The 20,505-nt window shown below is 40.0% G+C and overlaps 1 protein-coding gene across 1 annotated transcript; it reads right to left on the bottom strand.

The window, feature by feature from the left end:
• Positions 1-101: 101 nt before the first annotated feature.
• Positions 102-20,255, bottom strand: lifra (LIF receptor subunit alpha a). Its single transcript, XM_084360998.1, has 18 exons — positions 20,120-20,255; positions 11,883-12,070; positions 11,582-11,718; positions 11,120-11,273; positions 10,444-10,719; positions 10,107-10,233; positions 8,788-8,906; positions 8,517-8,659; positions 8,090-8,243; positions 6,727-6,791; positions 6,280-6,514; positions 5,954-6,139; positions 5,676-5,777; positions 5,396-5,542; positions 4,994-5,131; positions 4,338-4,431; positions 4,150-4,216; positions 102-4,001 (listed from the first exon to the last, which is right to left on the bottom strand). The coding sequence occupies exons 2-18, from the start codon at positions 11,968-11,970 to the stop codon at positions 3,306-3,308; spliced, it is 2,928 nt and encodes a 975-aa protein (XP_084217124.1). The 5' UTR covers positions 11,971-12,070; positions 20,120-20,255; the 3' UTR covers positions 102-3,305.
• Between the last annotated feature and the right edge of the window lie 250 nt (positions 20,256-20,505).

The following is a 20,505-nucleotide window of genomic DNA, read 5'->3' as shown; positions in this document are numbered from 1 at the left end:
CACATTTATCCGCCTTGATCATCAACAGACAGTTATTTACATTTCTGTGGAGATGATACCTGTGGATACAAGTGGAAAAGACAGCAACACTGACAACTGGACAAGTGGCCGACGAATAACTTTATTGCCTTTAAACAAGTAGCATTTCAGTTTGTGTTATTAGTGTTAACATTAATTTATTCACTCAGAAGCACTTCACTGTCTCTTTTCATTCAATCAATAGTAAAATATTCTGCAAAAATATCATGTAACGTAAAGCATTTTCAGAAATGAAAGCCTTTTTCCAGGTGCACAATACATCAGTCCAGTTGTCATGCACAACATTAGTCTGTGTTAGTGTTTTGAAACCAGAGGGTAAAATAAACATGGAGTTTAAGGGATTTACAAGCCACTTTTTTTGTAGTGATAATTTATACAGCATGCAGGGCTAGAGATGACGATGTGTATGGCAGCAAGTGTACGCTGCTGTATAAACCACAAAATCTTAGTGCTCTACAGAGTAAATTTAGACTCCAATTGAAAACATGGATGGACAAGGTCAAAAGTAAGGCATTAAAAGTAAAATTGCATGTCAGCAGTTGCCATGTATAAGTCTGCATGATGAGTACTCTGGCCCTATGCTTATAATGTCTGGCAAAGCGACAATGCTGTAACAACACAAGAATGCAAAGCAGGCTTAACTATCAAGACAGGATAACAATTCTTATTCAGTTTACAGGATTTTTCATACATATTTAAAAATGATTCCATTGTGTTTAAGCACACAACAAATATACAGTGTGATGCCTCTACATTTCATAGAACTCTAGATATGGTGCCATCAACACAAACATATGCCTTTATTCTTCCAAGAAAGCTGGTTAGTCAACATCTGCCTTTTGTAATATATTTTATATCACTTCCAATGTAAAACAACATGTATTGTAAGGGAAAAAATAATAGAAACATTTTTTTTAATTATGTACAGTTGGTTGTATAAAAACAAAGATTTCGAGGAAAAATTAAAAAAAAAAAAAGGTGCCATTTTGTTGATCCAAATCAACATAAAAGCATGTAACACATAGCGTTCATAGGTTAGTCTCCAAAGCCCTGCTTGTTTGAGGAAGCAGGCTTCAAAGGAAAACAATCTGCAGCCATGTTTAAATACTCAAAACTATATCCACACTTAACCACTGCCTTGAAGTGATCACTGATCTCAAAAAATGCAATTGCCCGGTTCACCCATTACTCTGTTCGACTGGTGCAAACTGTAGCTTTCGATATATTCTTTTGACCAGTCTTTTCTCCTGCTAATCAAGTTAAAATTCAGATCAGTGTTACAAGACAAAGAGAAAGAAGGGATACACTTTTCTCAGTAGTCAAAGAGGACTGCCTGCCCGTAATTAGTTCATCAGTGAAGCCATCGTTATTAGTTCATCTAAGTCATTATTCATGTCACAGTAGTTTTATTTAAAGCTTGTTGGCTGGAGGCACTGAGAAACAATAGACCACAAGCTGCCACACAGGCAAGCCAGGGCCCAACTGTATACAATAAAATAAACATCCTGAACAATATTTGCATAATGATGCTTTTGGGAAGCCTAACCAACGGTGCGCCCACTCTGTACACAACAGAGGAGCAAATGGAGTCTGCGGACTGTACTTGGGCTATTAGTGTCCTGTGTCTGACACCATTATGGAGATGCCAAAGGTCATTTCCTCACATTGTTGTCAACAAAAGCTAAATAACAGCATTTCTGGAAATTCTTTATCATTTCCCCAATTCATGCTTTCCCTTTGGTCCCCTTTTCCAATCACAACATTACCAAGGAGGCCTCAGGAAACATTTGCAATGAAAAGATAAGTAATCGCATTTTAAAAAGGTGCTTTCTGTCTTTAGATCTCCCTAAAAATAAACAAGCTTCCAAGCACAGCAAGTCGACATCAAATGCATTATCGGCCATCTCTCTTGGCTTGAAGATAAAGCAACCAAAGAAAAAATATTCTTCACAACCACACAAATATACTGAGGGCTGACGGTAACACTGCCTCAATTATGTCACCGAAATGTAAAAAAATGTGCATGTGCTAAAATTGATTAAAACGGATATTTTTTTTTACATTATGCTCAGTGTTAGTGAAATCTGTATGTCCAATACATTTCTGATCAGTTCAACTAAATAACTGTAAGGTATTCTTTTTCATTTTACATTTAGGAACAAAGCAGTGTGTGAAATGTTTTATCTCTGAAAGCGTTACAATTATAAGGTAACTGACTGTGTAATTACCCATCCAAGTTAAATCTCATAATTTGCTCAATAACCAATCATCCAGTTGAGCATAACGCTCAACACATTACTTTCACATTACACTGGCCTAACTGTGAAATGTGTTTCATAACAAGAAAAAAAAATAATGAAGAAAAAACAACAATAAAAACACTCAAAAGTAACACAATAGTGTGTCCGTTCATTAATTACATCAGTTTGTGTTTATGTTCTAGCTTATATCAGTGTATATCCGCTGGGCTCATCACCCACACAATTCCAGACCATAATAGAAAGCACCACTCCTGTAACTGATAAAAATAATGACTGTGCATCTGCAACATCTCAATGTTCAGACAGTAACATATGAAAAGGAGATGACGTTTGCAAGGATGGGAGCTACCTTGGTATTGATATACAGCCATTTTTTCATTCCCATTCAGTAGCTCATCAGCAGAAGACATGAATACTAATGACAGGGAGGTTTTCTCTCTACGTAGCTTCCTTCTATTGAAACTGTTCTTTTGTAGTGGTCTTCTAAAAATGTCCTTTATTTTTAATGTGCAGTCATTTGGTTTGAAACCTTCTTGGTTTCTGCTTTCTTCTGTAGTGTAGTAAAGTTCACACATCACAAAAAAATAAAGACATTTGAAATGCAAGCTAAAAACTCGATATACTCAGTTGAAACACAGGATATGCCATTGCTAAATGCCCATTGAAGGGAGTCACAGAAAAGGCAGTGAGGGAATGCAACAGCCACCAGGATGCCAGGGGGCGCAGTAAAGGTGGTGGATATCAAGATATGAAGAAATCTTGTTGTCAGAATAGAAATGTTTCCCCATATAAATATACAGATTTTGATATTTTTTATATGTGCATGAAAGTGTAAATCAACTTTGACACGAAATAGCATAATTACCCTGCTGTCAAAGTGCAACTGTCAGGATGTAGTGCTACATCAGAGGGGATATTTACCTTAACCATACAGGCAAGGCTTGTTTGACGCATGACACTTTAGCCCCCCTTGGCCTGGCTGCTAGTAGTGTGAGAGAGATGATATCATGGTTTTGTGGACGACAGCAAGTTGGTGAACCAGGTTGCTGCCGATGAGGACAGCTGTCGTTTCTCCTCTGCGTGTCCCTCTCCATCAGGGAGGAGGAACTGAGTGGAAGCAATGGAGGTCGGGGATCCAAGGGAGGGTGCCAAGCCGCTGTTTTCCCCGCCATCCACGGGGGAGTCAAAATGCCAGGAGCTCTGGGGTTTATAGCCCCCAGCACTGGCAGCCTGGGGCTCTAGAGAAGGCTCGGGGGAAGCCAGGCCCATGTCTACACTTTGGGCTCGAGGTTGCATCTGGGGCCTGTAACCTCCACCTCCGCCCCCGCAGCTGACGGACAGATCAGCCAGGGGTTGGTGGCCCTCAGAGGAGCCCTGTGGATCCATCGGCCAGACCAAAGAGGACCCCGAGGTCTGAATCCCTGTGTACGTCACATCGGTACGGGCTGAATCCAAAGAAGATGCGGAAGAAGCAGAGGAGTCTGGGAAACGCGGTCTAATGGGCCGCTCATCTACCACTTGGTTGTAGTAGCGTAACGATGTTGGCTCATCTGTGTCAACCGGCTCGTCTCCTATCCTCTGTTCCTCATCATCCTCGTCTTCTTCAGGAATGACAACGAGCATTTCTTTACTAGAATCCCACTCAGGCTTTTCTACAATATGGACCATACTGTGGGGAGGTGGCTTCACATCCAATGGCCCCTACAAGACAAACAGAGTGATTCAACACCTTACTGAGTCTCTTTAAAACTTCTCATTAGGGATGATCAAAATATACAATTAATATATAGAATTAGAACACAATGAATTTTAGTCATGAGGTTCAGACTGTATTAGGATGATACTGTACCTGTGTCCTGGACCAATTACCAGGCAGCTTGGGCTCAGGTATGTCTGGATAGAACGCCTTTTTCACCCTGGTGACAAAGCAAAATGTCACTTATAACATAAATTATCATAAAAAGCCTAAACAAATTCAAATAATGGAGCACACAAACAGGAGAGAGGCACATGGCAGCAGGAGCATAAAAGCCTCACCATTTTCTTTTCTTGTAGCAAAAGAAGGTGACAATGACCAGGAATAAGGCTGTGAGTCCCAGGGAAGCCAAGATTTCCAGGATCAGCCAGTCAGCTGTCAGGGTAAAACAGTAGAAATATTAGAAATATCAGACGTAAAGCAAGATGATTATAATTCCTAATTGAGTACAGGTTTTCCTAACGACTAATTTCCCTGAAATTTGAATGGAGGTTTAAACTTAGACTAACCAACTACTCTTAAAGTGAGAAAATACTCTCACAGTCAATGTAATAAAAAATCTTGAGGATACGTTGTTGATTATTGCAACGGAATTTTCATTTGGTGCACATAATCGCGTCGCAAAGGATACATCTTAGACGCAACAGTTAACTGATGTTGTTGACATTAGTAACGGATGCTTGTTTTTTATAAAACAACACTAAACAAAGACATGAAATTTTAGTGCAAATTATGTCAATATTTACTTTAAATATGTACATTAATAAAATACTAATAATACGTTTAATCAACTAGTATTTCTGGTGCTGACTAGCAGAGGTAGCTGCGTTTAAAAGACTAGTGCACACCCCTTCTTTTGAGCATAAATAACTGTGTGAACTTATTTATAGAAGAGCATCTTCAGCTTTAAATAGTATTACATAATAAATTCACATACCATATGGCTCCAGGTTAAGGGAGGCAGGGGCGCCTGTGCCCTCGCCTGCTGCTGTGTAGGCCTTGACAGTGAATTTATAGGAGCCCTCTGAGAAACCTTTTACTGTGTAGCTCCTGGTTCCCACGCCTGACAGATTGGCTGTTCATAGGACAGGGCAAAAAACAAAAAGGGAGTAGGGCCCGGTAAAGGAAAGAAAAGACAAAGAAAGAAAAGAGAAGCAAAGGAGACAGCGAAGAGAAGAAAAGTAAGTTAGTTTAACAGGATACAAAATGGACGTTCGGCAACAGGATGAATGTTCTGATAGCATTAATTGCATAGTTTTGTATTCGATTCACTTTTCAAGCTTTCTACCGTAACCGCTGTACTGTCTGCAGAGGTGGCATTATACATGACGACATTTACCTAGAAGTGTGAGCTGGGATCCGTTACTGACATAAACGTTGTAGCCCAAGACGAAGCCTCTTCTGTTGACCAGCGGGATGTCTCCCCAGATGAGCAGAATATCAGAGTCCTGCTGATGAGCTGTCAGAGAGACAGGACTGGAGGGGACTGTGGAAGTGAGAGAGAGAAAATGAGAACAAAGAGTCAGCAATTCAAACTCTGAGTGTGATTTTTTTTTGTTTTAGGCCATTTGCTTCTTCCGAAAGGATAAGCTTTTCACATGCAGCAGTGCTAGCCTTACCCAGCTCCTGCATGTATCCCTGCCAGCGCTGCAGCAACTCTGGGGGCTCTGAGGAGCAGCTGTACAGGGAAAAGTTGAACCTCACACCTGGCTGGAAGTTGGCTGATGGCAAAGAAAGAGATTATATATCATACAAAATAATTTCAAATTTGACATCCTTCTATTGGTGGATACTAGTGATTAATAATATGTTTGAGAATGTGGCAAGCTGAAAATTCAATTTAATTTACTAAACACTTTCCTTTGCCAAGCTTTTAATGAAGGCAGTAAGGCTGTACCTGACTCGATGGAGACATTAGTGTTTCCAGCAGCCACCTTGATCCACTCCACAGGACAGTTCAGCTTGCAGGAGGCTTCATACCATTCCACCACATAACCACAGGTGGCATTGGCATCGCTCGGCCAGAACAAAGGGAAACCTTTGTCTGAATAAACCACCCTGGACACAGCAAGGGACTTCACATCTGGAATGGTGAAAAAAGCAATGTAGAAACCATATCTTCATATACTCCTTTTATAACTAACTGATTGCTGCTGTAGTCTTTTAACTAGTGTTTCATTACTTTGGAAACAAGCAGACAGTGAAAAAGACACACACACATACCTATCAAATGCAGAGGTAGAGGCACACTCGCAGGTTGAGACACACCATCATTGTTCTTTGCAATGACAGTTGCTGTAACCTTGTTACCGCTGAAGGCAGCGAACTGTGTGACGTTGAAGGGAGCGGCAGAAGTATCCGGCGAAAAGATTTCTGTGTGTTGTAGATTTTCTTCAGGGCTCCAGAAAGTAACTTCATAACCCGTGAGCTGTCCGTGGCTCTGTCGTCGAGTCAGTGGCTAGAAGAAATCAAGGGAAAGGGAATATAATCACAACAGGTCAAAGTTTTTTATGTCAAAACGGATAAAGATAGTGAAATGAGGAAGAAAGCAAGAGAGAGAGGATGAGGACTAAAACAGAAGAACCCTTGCAGGCAATGCACTTATGTGAACATGCTGTAAATCCACAATCTAAATCTAAAACAATTCAATTCCAAAGACAAAAAAATTACCTTCCAAACGACCTGCCCAGTGTTGTCTCTGTTCATCCAAACCCACACCTCAGGAGCGTCTGGAACTGAGAGAAGACACAGAAATACCAATGAAAAAGAAAAATGGTTCTCAACACAGGTGCACACGAAAATTCAAGTCATGTGACAACTGACCCATCTCCATGAGGAGAACTGAGGAAGGTCACAAGTGTGGCTGAAAGCTATGGAAATTCTCCAATAAGTGGACTTTAGTAAAGAATATTTTGTCAAGGGAACTTTTTTTTTCAGAGATACCTATACATAATGTATACAGTTGAAAAAACTGTTGATGAAAGTTCTCAGTTGAAACAACTGTGATCGGGCCTTTAAGGAACACACTAGCTCTTTTGTAACTAACAAGCTTTTAGAAGTAGGGTTGCCAGCTGTCCCTATGAGCAGGACATCCTGGATATTGAGCTAAATCGGTCCGTTACAGGAACTAGCTTGTCCTTTATTCTGATCCGATACAATAGCAGCAGCAGATGCTGATTTCACCACTGGTGACATAACCTGTCATCCAATCGCTGGCACCCTCATGCGCATTTACGAAATACGCAAATGCGCCTGCAAAAAAAAAGTTTCCCTAGTTTCTGGTGATACTCAGTTGGTTAGGCATATGCAAATATAAACCTGTAAAAAAGGGCAGGTGCAACAAACAATGAGGAGCAAAAAAAGGTGTGGGTTAAGCCCGTCAGCGATGACTAAATTAAATTCTCCTGTGTTTTATGCCGTTGGGAATTCTTTATTGGCTGTGGAGATAAGAATGACCTAACTCAGCATGTTTCCTCAGAAATGCTCAAAGATCAAAACAACTGACTTGTCTTGTAAGGAATTCTCTCTGGAGGACAAAGGGGTGCTTGAATCAGTCAAGAGTAAGTAGACTACAGTCTACGGGAAAAGTAGAAAAGTGTATATATTTTTCCTTTCCAATTAAATAAGAATATGAATATACACTGTATATTCAGAAAACACAAGACAAAAGGTGGCACGCCACAGACAATTCTGCGTTTTCTTTATACTTCATAACAATTACTAATATTTATATAAGATTAAGTAAGTATGTTGAAATATTAAAGTCATTAACCATAAACTGATCCAGGCATCCTTGTAGTGCAACTGACTGATCCGCATTTATGGTCGGGCTAAAACAATGAGTGGATGTGAAAATTAATCAGCATCAATTGTTTTCATATCAACCTTAGGTTTTGGACGAATTATAAGACAAGAAAAACCCTGTACTGCTTTTATAAACTAATCCATTATTGATACATTAGGAATGAAAATTGTCATCAGTTGCAGCCCTTGTACACTGAAATCTCAATGATGCAACAAATAAATATCTTACCAGTAGTTCTGGTTTTAAAGGAAAGTGGTGCGCTCCAGTCTCCCCACTTCCAGAAATTCTGCTGGGCACCACAGCGGACTTGAACAATGTAATCCTCATCAGGATTCAAGTCCAATAGAACCACTGACTGCAGACCCACACCAGAGAAGGTACGCTGGACACATACATTAGACTTTATTACCTTTTGGTACATAGATGGTGACACAAAGAGACAGCGCATGCTGAAACTAGCTTACATTTGATGAGAGAAATGTGGTAGTTCATAGATATATTGTAATAAAAGTGTGGCAGAAGAATAACTGATATTGTCACACTGTATATTAAAGAAAGTGCAGAAATCAGCGCAGAAATCATTAATGACCGAAAGACAAAGAGGAGGTTCTACACGGACTAATACACACAGACAAACGCAACACACACAACTTACCATTGTTTTGTCTCCATGGGAGATAAGCTCTACCTGGCAGACAAGAGCCAGTGACGAATATTTGTTGTACTCCCACTGCCACATCACAGTGGCATTCCAGGCATGGACAGACACGAACAGGTTAGTTGGTGCTACTGGACGCACTGAGGAGAAAGAGTGAAACAACATCAGATGGGTGGATTTCATGTCTATGTTTACCTCTAATTTGAAAAATTGTGAGAAAAAAATAAATAAATGTGTATCCATTCATTAATAAGGGTGGTCTACCTACCTCTGTGACTGAGTTCAGCAGAGTAAGTGAGGCTGTACTGGCCAAGAGGATTCACTGCCACCAGTGTCCAGTGACCCTCCCACTGGTTCACAGTATACACTCTCTGGCTCTGTTGCGGACTGCCCCCAACAAAACAAAAACAGAAAATAATTATTAACCAACAGATTTTTTAAGAGTGTAAAAATGAAAACAACAAAATACAATAAAATGAAATAAAATCACATCAGCAACTAAACTATAGATGCAGACAAACACATTCGTAATGTAACTTCTCTTTTGGCCCGCCTTCAGACAATTCCTGTAAAAGATCTGGCACACAGCCAATCCACTATCAATGATAAATGGACACACAGAAGCAGCAAGTGGTTACTTAGACTGAGTGCTTTATATTTCTTGTCATGCTCTCTTTCTTGGTGGATTTGTTTCTGGGCAGAAAACACTTTTTCGAGAAAGGCAGGGCAAACTATCATAAATATTGCAGAGATATTATGTCGCAGACAAAGTGAAATTGTACCACATCCCGACACGTCTTCGAACAGCTATGAATCTGGCCAAAAAAATAAAAAAAATCCATCACTGTAACCTCTGTCCCCAACCATTATGTCTTTCTGCTGAGAGTTTAATATGTTGTGTCTGGGCTTTTTCCTGTTTTCTTTGGCGTTCTAGAGCTGAGTCACAGATATGGAAACCATTGTATGATTAATGTAACTAAGGATTAAGAGAGCGATTAGGTAGTAATATCTCAAGATGGCAAAGGTCTAACTGGTAACTGTTTTATTGTATCACTGACAATCGCCACTTGCGAGACACGGCGCAACCAGCGTCGTCTTGTCAACTGCACTCTGATGTAGGATTTCCGAAACTCTCTTGTTTTTTCCAGCAGTCTTTTGTCTTGCTGCCTTCAGCCGTTTCCAACACAAAGTTTGTTTTCTTGCTGTGACAAATAGTCACCCCTTTAACATCCTTCATGTGTTTGTGTCGAGTTGATAATGTCACAGCTGTTTCACATGATGTCACTGTGACGATCGGTTATGAATCCTGCCTACGTAGAAGGGGTACTATCTGCAGTGGGGAAACACACCTTACTTGTTTGGTGTGGTCTGTTTGTTCCTTTAGATTTAGGTGCTTGTGTCCCACTGCACATATTTTACATACTGTAGCCGGCTTTTTGTGAATGCGTGAGTGTGTACAGCTCTGCCACCCAACCTGACCTCTGCGGCTTTCAACAAAGTATCGGGTTTCAGGTCATGTTACAGCTCAGGTGAGGTTTTGCTATATTTAAAAGTAATTTATTGTGCGTGTGACTGTGAATGTGGTACCTCTTGTTCACAGAGTAGACTGTTCCTCGTCTGCCATACAAGCGTGTGTCTCGTCCTTCATTCCACTGGCAGACAGCTGATGTTAAGTCACGAGTCTCGCACACAAAATCAGTCGGCAGTGGTGGATCTGAGGATAAGGACAACAAGAAGAAACTAACTTACTTGTTTACTCATATACATAAATGTATAAAGATTACATAGGTATACATAATTATCAAGATTTATAAAAAAAAAAAAAAAAAAGCTCTGGAATAATCTGCAGACTCTTCTGATTAACCATCTTAGATATGACATGCATTCACACTTCACTTCTTATCCATCCAGTTAATTGTCTTACATCCAACAAACACCACTGCTCCGGTCAGTTTTGTCTTCGGGTCGTCATAACAAAGGACGTTGGTTCCTGTCCTGCCGGATGGTCCCTGATTAGCCACTGTCGCAGCGTAGCTTCGCCTACTCAGTCGTGTCGGGTTCATGACTTCGTTGCCAGTGAGGATGGAGCCAAAGGACTTCCCCTCTTCCACAATGCAACAGAAGGTGGTGCTGGCCCCAACAGGCACAATTCGGTCCTGGGGGTACATCTGGAATTTCTCATTGCTGGGGAGATCGCTTCCTGAAAAGAACGAGTGAGGGAGAATGAAGAACATCCTGAATTTGTTACTAAAGCAGTTAGCAACCCACCCACCCACCCACACCTCCTTGGCAAACTGTTACAAAGCATTATTTCCATATTGTTGCTGATATCCATCACTTATGTCCAGGTTCCTGTTTTTGTCATTTGCATTACAAAATAATCCTGATATGTGTTTTTGCACTATGATGTTATCATGATGCTTTACTGTACTTTTTCATTTTCATACTACCTGTACAAGGTGCTTTGTAACAGCAACAGCAATACTGTGTTTCAGTATGGTCATGCCAATAAAGCCTCTCTGAAGTGAATTTGAATTGAATTTCTCTATAATACTATAATTCTAGTAATAGCACATGGATATAATTATTGTGCCTCTGACCTTGAAGTATCTCAGTGTTGCTCCATTCACTTGTCATCTGTCCATCTCTTGAGCGGATTTGGACCGACAGCGAGGTACACTCCAGAGGTTCCACTGAGGTCCAGTTCCACTGGTGGCGACCGCTCATCGGATTCACCGTCGTAGACACTGTCTCCTACAGGCAACACACAGAAAACACGGTGAGGGAATAAACCAGAACAACATGAAGCTTGTAGCTGATTGTCGGTGTTGACAGTCGTAGCTCAAGCGGTAAAAGAAAGAAAGAAAGTTGTGTAAATTATTATGTCATTTACCCAGTGCATTTCTTTGTCACCATTGTTTAAAAAAAATTAGGGTACTTGTTAGTAAAGAAAATCCGATAGGCTATAGCTCCTACTACATCAGAATGTAACCGACTTGTAATAAAACCATGCAATAAGAAAAGCATGAGAACAAATGAACAAATAGAGTAAATGCTCTTACAAAGAAGACAGTTTCATTGAATTCAGTTCTTAGAATCATGAGGTCAAAAGTTGTGGCGGCTCCTCCCAGCCAGGATATGGATAGTTGCTGTGTATACGTGTTGGATGACAGGTTCAACTGCTGGGGTACAGTAAGTTCTGGAGAAAAAAAGATCAGGACAGGATTAAGTGATTTAAAATTATACAGAACCAAAGAGCAAACATTTAGATACAGAACTGCATCAATATTCAACATCATGTCCACTACATGTTGGTGATAATTGATTGATCAGAATGTCTTTTTTTTTAAGTTTGGTTCTTACCATATTTGGCATGAGTGCATATAGCCAAGAGGCCCAGAAGCAGACAGATGAGCCAGATTGAGCTACAGTTAGGCTTTGAGCGAGGCATGGTGATCGACTGGCCAAGACCCTGTCTGCAGATTTTAAGGTGGCTGTCCTCTCCGCTACAGCAACACCATACTAAAGCCGAGCGTCAGACAGAGGGTGGCCTGTGAGAAAGACAGCAGAACAGAGAAAATTATGAATGTGCAATGAGTTCAACAGAGATCTGCTTAAACTCAAACATCACAAGTGGCTAACACCAAAATTACGAGGAAATTCAACCAAATGAATGCTGAGAAAGTAAGGATTAGTCAGCTAACCTGGAAGCATATCTAGTTTAAACAAATCTCCCTCACTGTCAACACAGAGTGCTAGTTTATATTACGAAGGTGGTGTTGTGCTGAGGGAAGCTGTTGCGAAACTGTGAAGCTGGAGTCATGCCGACATAAATTCCATAAAATGTCTCTTGACATTTGGCTGGTTTGATCTCGTTCCTTTTAGGTTCTCCAAAGGAGCTGCAATCTGTTGCACTGTTTTCAATTTTTGCAATAACTCCTTGCCAGCTACGCTTGTTTCATGAATGTATGCCAAAACCAGGCGTACCACTGCCAGGAAAAGCCAAGTTTGACATCAACACCAGAAAAGACATCTCTCAGGCAGCTGCTTTCAGATTACATGTGGAAACACAGAAATAAGATAAGGCAGTTTAAATAAAGCTCCAGTTCACCTGCCCTCTTCTCAACTTGTGTAGTTTGTGATAGTTTGTTACCAATGTATCTCATATTGCTAGTACAATAGTACAGCCAGATGGCGATCAGGCAGACAGAGACAATAAAGCTGGCGACAAAGACGGCTGACAGCTGTGGCCCTGCAAGATGAACTCAACGCACTCTGTGTATATCAGGCGCTATGCCTTGCCTTGCCTTGCCTTGCCTTGCCTGGCTTGGCTTTACAAGTTCCAGCTCATTTAACAACCGCTTTCGCCTTAATTTCAGTTTCAGTATTACATCAAACAGATATGCACTGCCAAACTTGTGTAAAGCACACAGAAAACCTTCCAGGGAATAATATCACCAGCTTCAATTCAAAGAAGTTTTTATTTGCACTACATGCATGACAGACCATGATACACAAACTATTTTTCCACAACCTGTTTTATATTGGCTGTACGGTCACAGCGTATTCATTTCTATTGTCAACATACTCTTAGCCAGAAAGTTGCTCTGCCACAGCTTGCTCACTGGCTGTCCGCTGCAACCACATTCTTATATTTTTACATTTTATGCTCCTACCAAGTTTACTCTACCAGAGTTATGGACTAAACAAGTGGCGGGCCAATCTTCTGTTTGCTGAAGCTTTTACAGCAGTTAAAGCAAACAGTTTAAATGTACAAATGAACAAAAGTAAGAATGGAGCAGAAACAATTAATCTTCAATTATTTCAATAAAAGACGAATCTTGCTCCCGCGATAAAATGCCAAACAATTATTTGTTGGCATCTCAACTGGGAGGATTTGCTGCATTTTTTTTTTTTTGTATCTTATGTGATAATAAATTGATTATCTTTGGGTTTCTTGAATGTTGGTCTGACGAAATAAGCAATTTAAAGCGTTTTTCACCATTTTCTGTCGTTAAGACCAAGGGATTAATGAAGTTATTAATCATTAGTTGCCGCCCTAATTATAGAATATGTCCAAATATTTGCAATGAAATACTTGCGTAAGCAACCGCACTGGTATTTATGCAACACTAACGACAAAACAGGAATACAAGGGGGGGTGGAACAAGTTGTAGTGTGCCAGTATTTCAGACTGACATACCAATCGAAAATGTTTTTACAGTTAATCTATTTTTGATCAGTATGATCAAAAATAGATTAACTGCAAAAACATGCGGGTGGAAAATCCAGGTAGGAGGATCAGTACGGTAAGTGAATGTATTTCTTTCTACAAACACAACGGCAAAATCGACACCCGTGATTAAAGCACAATAGGAGACGTTGTAATAATATTGTTATGATTTCATTTGCACATGTAATACATCTCTGCGAAACGCTGCTGTGCAGTTCATCTGGTTTCCCTTGAGACAGGTTAGGACAGGCCTCAAACAGCTCAGAAGCTATTTGATTCATAATGTGACCAATGTACCAATCAGTACAACGCTAGACTACAGCAAACCTTAGGAAACAAATGACATTTTTTTCTGCATCATTTATTAGTCTTTGCTTACGGATTAATTTAAAAAGATAGTTAAGAGATAGATTAAAAAATAAATAAAACCCAACCCTGCTCTCAAATCCAGGCAGGTTTACAATCTTTATTTCGACAGCGTGGTGGATTAATAATATATAGTTGTTCTCCTTTCACAATGCAGGGAGAAAAACAAGCTGCTACAGGTGCCAGAGACGTGCAGGGCATAATAGCAGTGCACATCAGGCTACACAAACAAATAAGCACTGGCACACTGATTCCAAGGAAGAGAAAGCCTCCATTATGGGAAAGGACAACATTGAGAGCTTTTTGACTGCTTATCTAACTGCCTGCTCAACATTTCCACATCACCACTTTGGTTTAATTTGTATCTAAACTCTGGTGAAAGACAGAATGTAAATACAGGAATAAAATGCAATGATAAAACCAAGAGGATACTGGAAACAATAAAAATCTGTATGGGTCAGATAGAAAAGTACTCCAAGGGGCTTCCGAAAACCTCCAAGTACATAACGACAAGTATTAGAAACAAGTAAACAAGAACAGATTTTGCTGCAGCAGGAGGGAGAGGAATCTCAAATCTCTGAGGTGCTGTTACCACTGGCTCCTTAAGTGGTTTCACATCTGGTTTTGAAAGAGCTCCAATTCAGACATGAAGGCTACATTGATGAACTTCAAGGTCACATCCAGTTGTTTGTTTTGCATGCACAATAATTGATTTTACTGTGCATTTACATGGTACTGGAGCCTGCTGCTGCCAAGTAAATATTGCAGGGCTCCAACCCAACCAAAAAATACAGTACACAATAACTATCTAACTATCTAACTATGATTTCTTTACGTCGACTTGGTTGAAAGGATAGGAACACTTTTGCTTTTATTCACCCAAATGTGTGCTGGATTTGTTCGCCTGGATTTAAAAAAAGCTTCTAGTGTGTTCCTGGCTTAGAAAACATCACCTCCAGACGAAATTCTGAGGCATGGCTCAACATAAATACAGCTGTGTGGAGTCAAGGTTTTAAACACTTATGTGCCTGCACCAGAAAGGTTTCCAAACCTGTTGCAAGCCTAGCAGGTCCCCACATGAAAAGAGCGGTTATATGTTTTAGTGGCCTCGGAGCCTAAAGATTATTTTTCCAACTTTAGCACCAGGCTGAAACATTTAACAACCTTCAATATATCCCACGACTATCTGAGGGGGGGGGAGTGCACTGATGGGAAGCGGGGAAAAAGCAGCCATAGTTTCTGGGAAATCTACCCAAGAAACTGATAGCCACAAATGCACACCAACACACAAATCAATACTTCTCTGCTGCACTCTGGTCCTTGTCCTCGCAGCAGTAATAAATATGACCACAAACTACAAAAACCACAAGGATATTGTTGTTACTTAAAAACCTAGCCTAAACCTCATCTGTATGTCTGCCGTAGCCCTATTTTAGGAAAGACCAGACTCACCTAAAAAACAACGTTGGGCTTCGGAACAGGCCTCCTCTCTCCACACTGGACTTTGCCACTGTTCTGTTTGACTAATCAGCTGTGAAAGGCAGCCTTTTAAAGTCAGCCATGGAAAATGTCCAGGTATAATCTCTCACACAAAATATAGGTGCAGGACTGACTGTCATGTGATACAATCATTTCTCAGAAATTATTGCATCACATGACGGTCATGTGATGCAATCATTTCTCAGAAAGTTCACTCAAAAGGCCTCGTTTGACCCGAGTATTGACATAGTTCTGGTGCAAGTAAATATATACTGGTAGTTACTGGCATATGTAAAACTGTGTGTTTGCTTGGAGTCGTGTTGGCTGGAGCACTTTACTTCGCAAAATAAATTTTGAGGTTAATCTATTAACTATTTAAAAACAGGTTTCAGTCATAAAGACATCTCAAAGTAGGGCTGGGCAACATACCGATATTATACTGATATATCGTCTTAGACTTTGGATATTGTTGATGCCGTTCATGATACGGCATACATGTTGTCTTTTCCTGGCTTTACAGGCTGAATTACAGTAAAATTATGTAATTTTCTGAACTTATGAGACCATTCTAGCTGTTCTAATATTCATCTTGACCCACTTAGTCATTGTACCCACATTACTGATGATTATTACCAAAAATCTTCTTATGCTAATATTTTGAGAAAGCAAAATATATTACAATACTGATGCAATATCAATATAGAGGTATTGTTTCATGTATTTAAAAACTGTGTGTGTGTGTGTGTGTGTGTGTGTGTGTGTGTGTGTGTGTGTGCACGCAAGTGCATGTTTCTTAAGTATTTATCAAAAATATATAAAGCATACATTGCCAGAATATCATTTGATTCAAGTGGATTTAGTGAGTATACATATTAAGATCATGTATTGTGATATATCCTAAAACAAATTACAATATCATTTATAGGCCATATTGCCTGTCCCTATCCTAAAGTATAAAGTGGAATATTATCTCCTCTAGAATCAAAACCTGGACAAAAGCCCAAATTACTCCAAACTACAACTGCTTGCAAAGAAAAAAAAACTACTCATGGAAAACACTACTACAAGCTGAGAAAAGTTTCATCACTATCCGAGCAGATTTCAATATCCAAGCTGTACCGTTTTCCGTAAAATAAATAAGCATTTTAGATCTTTAACCTTTTCTAGTATACACAGCCAGCAACCTCAAAGCACCTTACAATCACAACCACATACAAACAAAGAACAGAAACTCTGACAGTATTTTCTGTACTAACAGTGTGTGGGAAGGCAGCTGAAGCCAAACCCTGACAAACTTGTGTGTCTTTTCTGGGCCTACACTCGGCAACGCTGTCATTACGCTGTCATACGATGACCACCAGGATTAAAGAAGTAAGCACACAGTGCCTCTAGTATACTTTATAAGTGTGGTGACTTTTTGAAACATGAGCTGAAGTTGCCTCTAATTATGTGTGACCTTTAAATGGGACGAGAGGAGGACCGGATGCTACTGAGAGAGAGAGTGGAAAAAAAAAACAGGGAGTTAACAGATGAGTGTGTCTGTGTGAAATGTCGGAACGATGACCTCAGTGGAGAGGGGACATTCAGTCCTGTGTGTGTAGCTTTTGGACTTCAACCAAACATCATTTCCTTCCTTCCCTTTCCCTATAATCCTTCATGAATGTAAATCTTCGAAGGAACAGGATGCGAGTAAAAAAAATAAATTAAAAAAAAACACTTTAAAAATACACAATTTGCTGTTAGATGTTTGCTTCTAAATTACTTGCTAAAGACAATTAAACACATTGAGAACCAAAGGCATGCAAGTCCAACCCGACCCCCCCCGAAGAGACGAACTAGTCTGACCCTTTTTAACACAAACACAGCCAAGGGACTGCTCGTAAAACACAAACAGCAAAGCTATTGTCCTGCCAGGTACAAGTAGGCGCCTAATAATCATCCAGTTTGTTACGGTGACTAACGCTCAGTGTTTCTCATATTGAGTCATACTAGGATGACCGAGTTTGGCATTAAAACTATCCACCTGCTTTTACAATTCACCCTCACATGGAACTACAGTAGATGCATTCCTTAGAACATTAGTTACAGGATACAGCACAAACAACTCGTGTTTTCTATTCCTGAAAATAAGTCTTAAAGGATAACTACCGTTTTTTACAACCTGGACCTTTTTTCTAGCAAAATATATGGTCATTTACTCACCCAGATAACTTTGGTGTCATTTGGCGTCGTTCAGACGAAATTAGATCCAGTGTAGCGCCGATATATCCATATAATGCGAGTAACGGGGCAGCGACACACAGCCTCTATATAACGCATTATCTGCCACAAAACTAGTTAATTTCACTAATATTTTGTTACGATATGCTAGCGCTATTCCCCTCTGAGTCCGGGCTCGTCCGTTATCAACATCCGGGGTCAAACTAGCAGTAGCAGCTACAGGTAAACAAGCCGGGCTGTCGCGGGTGCAGAGACGACATCCTCCAGGTCAGAGGTAGTAGGTCAACCTACAGACCCCGGATGTTGACAATAGACGAGCCCGGACTCAGAGGGGAATAGCACTAGCATATCGTAACAAAATATTGGTGAAATGAACTAGTTTCGTGGCAGATAATGTGTTATATAGAGGCTGTGTGTCGATGCCCCGTTACTCGCATTATATGGATATATCGGCGCTACACTGGATCTAATTTCGTCCGAACGACGCCAAATGACACCAAAGTTATCTGGGTGAGTAAATGACCATATATTTTGCTAGAAAAAAGGTCCAGGTTGTAAAAAACGGTAGTTATCCTTTAAAACGATCAAGGCTAATGTTGAACTGTTAGACGTCTATGCAAATGCATGTAGCCATTATTCGTCTCCCTCATGCAGGTGCAGACAATATGATAACCACCTGTGAGATATGCATAATGTGAATGCGATATAATTCACGATTGGTGGGAATCGTTTTCTTTATCGACAATAATATTAAAATCATGATGATGGGACATTTGTAGGGGTTTGTACAAAACAGGTCAGGGCATCTCTACTACATCTCTACACTACAGTACTTCATTATAATGCTGTTTTGTTGTCATACATTTTACCTTTATCAAGGCCACATTGCAGATTTGATAATATTTCAATTAATTGTGCAGCTGTACTGTGAAAGAATGATTGCTGATTTGAGCCAGAGTGATAAATCTGTGGCATTTCACAGTTATATTAGCGTCAGCGTGAACGTCTGATATGGGCCAACATGAAAACATTTTTTAAGAGACTATAAAGCACAAAAAGATGCTTGGGATGATTTATAATTGTTTAATTCCCAATGAGTTTCCTGAGTCAGTGCACTGATGTCATTTTAGACGATAAAGTGTATTGACAAAACTGTAAAACACCCTTCCTCCATTATTTATCTTTGTCACAAGTGTTTGATAACCACAGTTGAGCGATCATTGCAAATAACCTGTGCATAATGACAGATATACAGTGTCAATATCATAATGTTTTACTCCCTAATATCGGTATGGATCCACCTTAACCGTCTCTTTTTGATACAAGTTCTATATTATATCTATATTTTTTTTATTATAGGTCTGAAATGATCTCATGAAATGTATTGTAATAATTTCTGTGTACTCTTACCTACCTGTGAAAGTAACCAACTACTGAGTAGGGTGCGTTATTGCTATTCCCAGTTTTCTGTGAGAACATACTGTGTCTTTGCAGAGAGGAAAAACACTTATTTTATATAAACTGAGGGTGGCCCTTTTTGAGATAAAAAAGAATAGTTGATTTAATTCACTTCAATCTACACTAGACTACATTAGCAAGGGATCCTGGGATATGGGTGTATATATGCATGTGTCGCATTATTTTTGGTAACCAAAAATATTTCACAAAACACAAATTAAAAATTCAGATAAGTAGCAGAACAAACAAGTGTATCATTAAAATATCCTTAACCAGTGTTTAAGTAGTGTAGGAGCAAAAGAAGCATGATGATGAAATACACTTAATACTGTACACTTTGGGGTCCCAATTACACAGAAATAAGAATAAAACCATGTCTGCTCACTCAACACCTAGTAAATGTTCATATGTAATGGTCATTTTTGATTCCGAGTCTGCCCCTCTAGTAAAAGAGGCTAATACAGCAGATTTTCCAAACTGCATCATCCCAGGACGGTTTGTATCATTAGCATTAGCAACTGGGGAGCATGATGGGTACACCACCACAAGTCTAATAATAAACAACGGACAGACGGTGATTACACTTTATAATTATAAATATGATTTTTTAACAACAACAATTTATCGAGTTAGGCAATGTGACGTGACTTAAATTGGACCAACAGACTTAAATGTCATTTCAAATGTACTGAGCAGGCAGTACCCCACCACACACACACACACACGCAGACAGGCCACTGATGTTTGGAAAAATACTGCTAGCTCACAGTCGCTAACGTTAACGTAACCATCAACGAACTAACGTTAAACGTTAATATGAGTTCACAAATCAAATCACATTTACCTCTGGTGTAGCAAGAAGTCCTTATCACTGTTGTTTCGGTAATATATCCACTAATCCAGCTTTTTTAAAATCCCGTCCCCGTGCTGGACAGTTACACCATTCCCACTGAACCCAGAACTGGCTGGGATTACTGGAACACGGCGAACCAGGCGTTTGATTGACACTCGCGCTGACCAATGAGCTCCGACTAAAATGTTTGGCATGGGAGAGAGGGCGTTGTCGTGCTGCGTTGAAGTCACACAGGAAAAATTAGATACAAATTAGGGTCACGACCATGTTTACAACACCCCTACAGACCACGGTCACGGGTCTGTTGGAGCCGATTTTACCGAGTATCTGCACTCAGATACCTGAGTGGAAAGAAGTTCAGTGATGTTTATTTCAAA

This window comes from Pagrus pagrus, assembly GCF_965226575.1.
Source record: "Pagrus pagrus genome assembly, chromosome: 8".
In the NCBI taxonomy this organism is placed as follows: Eukaryota; Metazoa; Chordata; class Actinopteri; order Spariformes; family Sparidae; genus Pagrus; species Pagrus pagrus.
The sequence above is the reverse complement of the archived record's forward strand: the minus strand, read 5'-3'. Positions and strand labels throughout refer to the sequence as shown.

Excerpts from the sequence above, each read along its gene's own strand:
- lifra (XM_084360998.1), bottom strand. The coding sequence starts at position 11,970 with ATGCCTCGCTCAAAGCCTAACTGTAGCTCAATCTGGCTCATCTGTCTG. Across the intron at positions 5,778-5,953 it reads TAATGTCTCCATCGAGTCAG|CCAACTTCCAGCCAGGTGTG; the intron begins GTACAGCCTTAC and ends CTTTGCCATCAG. Across the intron at positions 4,002-4,149 it reads GTAATTGGTCCAGGACACAG|GGGCCATTGGATGTGAAGCC; the intron begins GTACAGTATCAT and ends TTTGTCTTGTAG.